Raw genomic sequence first — 8,415 nt, forward strand, 5'->3', positions numbered from 1 at the left:
GAAGTGACCTTGGTGGTCTCTTATTCCAACCCCCTGCTCAGGCAGGAAACCTGGTTGTCCAAATCATTTCTTAAAAACTTCCAGTGTTGAAGCATTCACAGCTTCTGGAGGCAGGTTGCTCCACTGGTTAATTGTTCTAACTGCTTCTCTCTTTGGTGAGTTGCCATCCCTTGCTTCTTGTCCTGCCTTCAGGCGCTTTGGAGAACAGCTTGACTGCCTCTTCTTTGGGGCAGCCCCTGAGATACTGGAAGGCTGCTATCATGTCACCCCTGGTCCTTTTCATTAAACAAGACATATCCGATTCCAGCAGCCGTTCCCTATATGTTTTAGCCTCCAGTCCCCTAATCTTTGTTGTTCTTCTCTGCACTCTTTCTAGAGTCTCAGCATCTTTATTACATCGTGGTGACCAAAACTGGATTCTGTATTCCAAGTGTGGCCTTACCAAGGCATTGTAAAGTGGTATTAACACTTCACGTGATCTTGATTCTATCCCTCTTTTCATGCAGCCTAGCACTGTGTTGTGTTTTTTGGCAGCTGCAGCTTAGAGAATGGATTTACATGACACACATAGGAAAAAACTAAGACAATTGGGTTGTTCAACAATAGAAGAGAATAGAATTCTTTATTGGCCAAGTGTGATTGGACACACAAGGAATTTGTCTCCGGTGCATAAGCTCTCATTGTACACACAAGCAACAGGGATAAATCATAATCACAATCAATATAAAGAATGCATTCATCATCTATCAAGATATAATGGCAGCCAGATTACCTGCTCCAATCCTATAATGCAGGGGTCTTCACACTTAGCCCTTTTATGACTTGTGGACTTCAACTCCCAGAACTCCTCAGCCAGGCACGCTGGCTGCAGAATTCTGGGAGTTGAAGTCCAAAAGTCATAAAAGGGCCAAGTTTGAAGGCCCCTGCTATAATGCAATCAATTTATTCTAAAATAATTTCCAGCTGAGTTTTAGTAGCTTTGTACTGCCAAACTACCCTAGTTATTGACAGCTGTAGGCTGTTTGATTTTGATTTGATTTGATTTGATTAAATTTATATGCCGCCCTTCTCCCTGAGGACTCAGGGCGGCTCACAACAATAAAAATTAAAAAACATAAACGTAATTTTTTTTAAAAAAGAATTAAACAATAGATGCAATAATTACCAGACAATTTAACCCAGGAAAAAGCCTAATTAAAAACTGTAGTCAGTCCAGGCCCGCTTGTTGGAACAACCAGGTCTTCAGGTCACGGCGGAAGGACGGAAGGTCAGGGGTTGTAACCTTGATGTTTAGAAGGGGTTTTGTTTTGGGGGGGGGCTTAAATTCATAAGCACCAGGTGATGTCTAGTTTCAACCGTCTGACGCTGAGCATTTGATGCTCACAAATAGGCCCCAAAGAATTTGAGGAGACTTGCAATCAAGGCAAGGAGATTTTAGGCTGAAGCCTCCAAAAAGAAAATCCAGTAAGGCAGGGGTCTTCAAACTTGGCCCTTTTATGACTTGTGGACTTCAACTCCCAGAATTCCTCAGCCAGCAAAGCTGGCTGAGGAATTCTGGGAGTTGAAGTCCACAAGTCATAAAAGGGCCAAGTTTGAAGACCCCTGCAGTAAGGCATCAAGAAGGAGCCAACTTTTTATGGCAAAGATTTCGGCTTATTTGAAAGACCATTCGCAACAACGTTATATAATGGAATGGAAAAAGTGGATTGATTATATCCAGAACAAATATGGGACCAAAAAGTTTCGTTTAGCATTTGAATAAGTTTTTTTCTTTTTTTTTATGTGATACTAGTATTGCTTGTAGTCATATCATATGAGCTAGAGTGCGATAGACTTAATAGTTTATTGTTGTTAACATATGGAATCGGCTGCCTGTGGAGCTCCGGATGGCGCCCGATCTTCGCTCCTTTCGCCGCGATCTGAAGACGTTTTTTGTTTGCACAAGCCGGCCTAGCCTGATGGGGGATTGGTGGGGTTTTTATTCTTGTATTTTTATTGTTGTATCTTTGGGGTTTTATAATTGTAGCATATTAATTGTTTTAAAATCGGGCAATTATTTAATCTCCTTTTAATATTTGTATCTTTGTATTTTATTCTTGCCCTGTGAACCGCCCTGAGTCCTTCGGGAGAAGGGCGGTATAGAAATATTATTAAATTAAAAAATTAAATATGGTTGTTTATGACTGTTTTTTGCTTTTATACCTTGTATTTAGCTCTGGGAAGTCGGGGAGGGGGGAAGGGGGGGAGGGTTAGGGAGGGCTGGGGGGAGGGAGGGGGGGAGGGATTGTTAAAGATAAAATGTATTGTAAAACTTTTCAATTAAAAAAAAAAAGAAGAAGGAGCCAACTTTTTAACCAGGGAGGCAGTCTCCATTCACGTGGTCGTAAGTCGAGGATGAATCGCTACTCCAACCCTTGATCTTCTGCACGTGGCTTCGAACCCTTGCGCTTCCCCCCCCCCGCCCTTCATCCCCGCTCCGGATTGGCTGCGCCGGCCGGAGGCGGGCCCCACCTGGCCAGAGCTCCGCCCCTCGCTCGGGGCTGATCGGCCGCCCGGCAGGTGCGCGGCCGGGCGTCGCTCGGATCCTGGGCCGCCATGGGGAGCCCCCGGCGCCGCTTCGAAGCCTTCCTGGACCAGCCCGGCTGGCTGGGCGACGCGCTGGGGGCGCTGGAAGCCCAGACCGGCCTCAGGAGGTCTTACCTGGCCACAGGTGAGCGGCGGCGGCGGCGGGGGCGCTCCTTCCTGGCCCCGCCCGGCCCCTGCTGGAGGGGGGAGGGGAACTAGATGGGGAGGGGGCTGCCTGGCCCCCAGGAGGGTAGCGGAGCCCCTCTTCTCTAAGTGGGGAGGGGGAGGGAAGGTGCCTGGGGAGGGGACAGCCTGGTCCCGTGGAGGGTAGCGGAGCCTCTGTTTTAAGTGGGGAGGGGGAGGGAAGGTGCCTGGGGAGGGGACAGCCTGGTCCCGTGGAGGGTAGCGGAGCCTCTGTTTTAAGTGGGGAGGGGGAGGGAAGGTGCCTGGGGAGGGGACAGCCTGGTCCCGTGGAGGGTAGCGGAGCCTCTTTTTTAAGTGGGGAGGGGGAGGGAAGGTGCCTGGGGAGGGGACAGCCTGGTCCCGTGGAGGGTAGCGGAGCCTCTGTTTTAAGTGGGGAGGGGGAGGGAAGGTGCCTGGGGAGGGGACAGCCTGGTCCCGTGGAGGGTAGCGGAGCCTCTGTTTTAAGTGGGGAGGGGGAGGGAAGGTGCCTGGGGAGGGGACAGCCTGGTCCCGTGGAGGGTAGCGGAGCCTCTTTTTTAAGTGGGGAGGGGGAGGGAAGGTGCCTGGGGAGGGGACAGCCTGGTCCCGTGGAGGGTAGCGGAGCCTCTTTTTTAAGTGGGGAGGGGGAGGGAAGGTGCCTGGGGAGGGGACAGCCTGGTCCCGTGGAGGGTAGCGGAGCCTCTGTTTTAAGTGGGGAGGGGGAGGGAAGGTGCCTGGGGAGGGGACAGCCTGGTCCCGTGGAGGGTAGCGGAGCCTCTTTTTTAAGTGGGGAGGGGGAGGGAAGGTGCCTGGGGAGGGGACAGCCTGGTCCCGTGGAGGGTAGCGGAGCCTCTGTTTTAAGTGGGGAGGGGGAGGGAAGGTGCCTGGGGAGGGGACAGCCTGGTCCCGTGGAGGGTAGCGGAGCCTCTGTTTTAAGTGGGGAGGGGGAGGGAAGGTGCCTGGGGAGGGGACAGCCTGGTCCCGTGGAGGGTAGCGGAGCCTCTTTTTTAAGTGGGGAGGGGGAGGGAAGGTGCCTGGGGAGGGGACAGCCTGGTCTCGTGGAGGGTAGCGGAGCCACTTTTTTAAGTGGGGAGGGGGCTGCCTGGCCCCTAGGAACGTAACGGAGCCCCTCTTCTCTAAGTGGGGAGGGGGGGACGGAATCTGCCTGGGGAGGGGGCTGCCTGGCCCCATGGACGGTAGCGGAGCCACTTTTTTAAGTGGGGAGGGGGCTGCCTGGCCCCTAGGAACATAACGGAGCCCCTCTTCTCTAAGTAGGGAGGGGGGAACGGAATCTGCCCGGGGAGGGGGCTGCCTGGCCCCATAGAGGGTAGCGGAGGCACTTTTTTAAATGGGGAGGGGGCTGCCTGCTCCCTAGGATGGTAGCGGATCCCCTAAGTGGGGAGGGGGGGACGGAATCTGCCTGGGGAGGGGGCTGCCTGGCCCCATGGAGGGTAGCGGAGCCCCTCTTCTCTAAGTGGGGAGGGGGCTTTTCTCAAGGTATCGCGACCCGGGATCGGTTCTCGCTTTGCTAGGCGCTGCGCCGGCTCCGCGAGCAGTAACGGATCTGCGGGCTCCGACGGCGGCGGAGGGAAGCGGCTGCGGGGGGGGGGCGGTTTGCCGCTACGACCCCCTCCCCTCTCCCCCCGCCGCCAGTGGTCGCTTTGCCCTCCGATTGCCTGGAAATCGAGGCCTCTGAGCATGTGCCTGAGTGCCTTCTTCCTCTCTCCTTGATGAGGAGTCGCAAGGGGGCTTTTCCTTAGAATAGACCAGTGCTGGAAGGGACCCCCGGAGGTCTTCTAGTCCAGCCCCCTTGCTCAAGCCGGAGAGCCTGCCCTATACCGTTTCAGATAAGCGACTTTTCTGTGCAGTGGGCTTCTTTCAACGGACATCGATCTGTCTTTTCTGGGGAGGGGGCAACGGGTATCCACCACCCCCTTCCCTCTGTTGGGGGAGGGGAAGGGGTCTTCTTATATCATTAATGCCCATGCTTATTTTATTTTAAATTACGGGGCGTCTGTTGCGTCGGGCTCTGAAAGCAGCCGTGTGGGCAGGTAATGTGATAAAAGTCTAATACAGGGGTCTTCAAACTTGGCCCTTTTATGACTTGTGGACTTCAACTCCCAGAATTCCTCAGCCAGCAAAGCTGGCTGAGGAATTCTGGGAGTTGAAGTCCACAAGTCATAAAAGGGCCAAGTTTGAAGACCCCTGGTCTAATACCACGGAAAGAAAAAGGATCTTTTAAAAACTCAAAGTGAACAATTGATTAAATTGAAAAAAAGGACTTAGTTGTGATTTGAAATGTTAGAAAATGGGCTAGGCTTCCCTCACTACTGCTCTGTGTGTGTGTGTGTGTGTGTGTTCCACTTGGATTTTTGTATTTGGGACACTCCGAGATGGTCTTCCGTCTCTCCCCTGTCCTCCCCCAGGTGGGGGTCTCGTTTCTCTGGGCCCCTTTCTTCAGGGGTTCAGTTGCAGGGGGGGCTTTTTTTGAGGGGAGGAATCCTGTCTCCATATGGATCAAGTTTTGTGGCCAGCAGGTGTGGAGCAAACCCAGGCAGGGAGATAAGCTGGTTATTAAGTGTATCAAGGAGTAACCCTGATAAAGTAGAAGTAATCCTGTTCACTTACTGACCGTCCCAAGTTACAACAGCACTGGAAAAAGCGACTTAGCACCATTTTTCACACTTGGGACCATTGCAGCCTCTCGGTGGTCAGCTGATGTGTGTTATGTGTGTGTACGCTTGGAGAGGAAGCAACTAAATTTCATTTTCAGTGGGTGCCATTCTGCCCACAGGGGGAAAAAAATGACAGTAAAGGTTATCTAATCTATCTAATCTGATCAAAATTCAGCCGCTTGGCAACCGACTCGTATTTATGACGGTCGCAGCATCTGTCCGGGGGTGCGGGTGGGGGTGTCACGGGATCCCTTTTGGCAACCTTCTGACACGCAATGTCAATGGGGAATCCGCATTCACTCAACAAACCGTGTTACTAACTTTACCAATGCAATGACTCGCTTAACAACGGTGGCAAGAGGAGTCGTAAAACGGGGCAACGCTCATTGAACAGACGTTTCACTTCGCAAATCATAACTTTGGGGCTTGGGACATCTGTAAATGCTCACCTCTGCCTCTGTCCAGGAGGAATTTTAAAGATTTTTCAAGATTGGGTGAGGACCCCAGCCTCAATTGTGGTTGATGTGCCCTGAGTCCTCCGGGAGAAGGACGGTATACAAATAAAATTATTATTATTATTATTATTATTATTATTATTATTATTATTATTATTATTATTATTATTATTATTAATAATAATAATAATAATTTTTGCCTGTCCAGCCGTGTCCATTCTGGCCCTCCTCTACCCCACTGCTCTTCTGTGGCTCCATATTATGGTGGTTTTATTAAGGTTTAATTTAATATTTCATCTCCCACATTACCGTATATTGTCCACGTATCTTATATATATTTGCCAAGGGTTTTCTCGAGTTACCACCACAGTTGAACTTAAGTGGTCTTTGCCCCATTTTACAACTTTCCTTGCCACAGGGATTAAGTCAGTCCCTGCAGTCGTTAAGGGAGTCACATGGTTGTTAAGCAAATCTGGCTTCCCCATTAACCTTCCTGGTCAGAAGATCGCAAAAGGAACCAGCGGAACTCCTTGCCTCCAGACGTTGTGAATGCTCCAACACTGGAAGTTTTTAAGAGGAGACTGGACAGCCATTTGTCTGAAATGGGATAGGGTTTCCTGCCTGAGCAGGGGGTTGGACTAAATGACCTCCAAGGTCCCTTCCAACTTTAATAATAGTAGTAGTAGTCGTCGTCGCTGTCATCGGGGCACTGGGAACGATGTCCAAAAACTTTGCAAAACACATCAAGAAATTGCAGCTTCCTGCAATAACTTCCAGCAAAGCTACAAAAAACTGCGCTACTCGGAACATCTTACATTTTAAGGAGATGCCTGGTTGGTGGCAACCCGTGTCAGCCATTAATGCCAGTCAATTTGAATGTTCAGTTGACTGAGTTTCATGTTTGATAATAATAATAATAATAATAATAATAATAATAATAATAATAATAATAATAATAATAATAATAATAATAAAGTTGGAAGGGACCTTGGAGGTCATCTAGTCCAACCCCCTGCTCAGGCAGGAAACATACCTTAAACCTTAATAATAATGATGATGATGATAATAATGATACTAATTATTATTATTATTATTTATTAGGGATCAGGTGACCCCCGAGACATTGCAACTGTCATAAATATGAATCAGTTGCTAAGTGTCCGAACTTTGATCACATGATCCTGGGGGTGCTGCAAAGGTGGTAAGGGCAAAAAACGGTCCTAAACCTTGCAAAGCAGATAATGAAGAAGAGCAGTGCAATCCTTCTGACAGCGTGTTGTAACTTGGAACGCTCCCTAAATGAGTTGTAAGTTGAGGACTGCCTGAAGCCGCCCGCGCCCACACAAGGCAGCAAAGAGGTAACAGTGGAAGAGAGTTGCGTTGGTCTACAGTAGCCCAAATTTTAAACTAAATTTGCATATCGGGGGTTGCGTCACCTTTGTAGACGTCACAGGTTAAAAAAAAATCCATGCCCCCCTCCCCAACACAAAAGCTGCTTCTTAGCCACTTTTCCAAGCTGCGTTTTGCTTCCTGCTTTTCTCCCCCCCCCCCCGTGCACCATTCCCTCCGTTCCGTTCACACAACCTGCCAGAAGTCAGCAAAAAACGGGCACTTTGGGAAGCCAGCCAAGATCTCGGAACTTGAAAGGATACGGTCAGCCGTTGCCTTAAGCCATCACGGGGTTCCTTAAGGTGGGATGGGTCTTGCTACGCCAAGCTAACCCAATCCTCCTTTGGCCGCCTCTCTTGTGCCTCCAGAACGGCTCAGAAATAAAAACCCTCTTTTATTTAGGGAATAAATAAAACCCTGGAGTCGAACGAGGCCCCTCCAGCTCGCCGCAGGAACGGCAGTAATCCTCTTTGCTCTCCCAAGTATATCAACCGGTGTTAAGTTCCTTTTTGACGGTCTAAACTAGGAGGAAGAATAAGACTCGGTTACATATCTGGAAATGAATCCAGGGCTGGGAAGGGTCCTTGAGGTCTTCTAGTCCAACCCCTTGCTCAAGCAGGTCTCCTATCATGTTTGACAAAGGGCTGTTTTTTTAAAAAAAATGGAGCGTCCCACAACTTCTGCAGGCAGGATGTTGCACTGACGGTTCCCCCCTGCCAGGAAATTCCTCCTTAGTTCCAGGTTGCTTCTCTCTTTGATTAATTCCCATCCGTCGCTTCTCGTCTTGCCTTCTGGTGCTTTGGGGAATAAAATGCCCCCCCTCTTCTTTGTGGTAGCCCCTCAAATACTGGAACACGGTCTTTTCTCCAGACTGGCCCTACCCAATTCCTGCAACCGTTCCTTATATGTTTTTCCCTCCAGTCCCCTGATCTCCCTTGTTGCTTCTCTCTGCACTCTTTTCAGATCCTCAGCATCTTTTTTTATTATTATTGTAGAACACAATAGACAGAATAGAATAAAATAACAGAGTAATCAGAGAATAACAAGAGCTGGAAGGGACCTTGGAGGTCTTCTAGTCCAGCCCCCTGCTCAAGGAGGAGAACCTATACCATTTCATATAAGTGACTGTCCAGCCTCTTCTTAAAAACCTCCAGGGATGAAACACCCAC

The 8,415-nt window shown here is 49.7% G+C and overlaps 1 protein-coding gene across 1 annotated transcript in view; it reads left to right on the top strand.

The window, feature by feature from the left end:
- Window positions 1-2,528: 2,528 nt before the first annotated feature.
- The window catches only part of LOC310641743 (receptor expression-enhancing protein 6-like), a 20,554-nt gene continuing 14,667 nt past the window's right edge, over window positions 2,529-8,415 (top strand). Inside the window, exon 1 of the mRNA XM_083364981.1 lies at window positions 2,529-2,710. Coding sequence (XP_083221107.1) covers window positions 2,596-2,710 — 115 coding nt within the window. The 5' untranslated portion in view covers window positions 2,529-2,595. The remainder of the gene's footprint in view (window positions 2,711-8,415) is intronic.

This window comes from Vipera ursinii (genome assembly GCF_947247035.1).
Source record: "Vipera ursinii genome assembly, chromosome: 1".
Lineage (NCBI taxonomy): Eukaryota > Metazoa > Chordata > Lepidosauria > Squamata > Viperidae > Vipera > Vipera ursinii.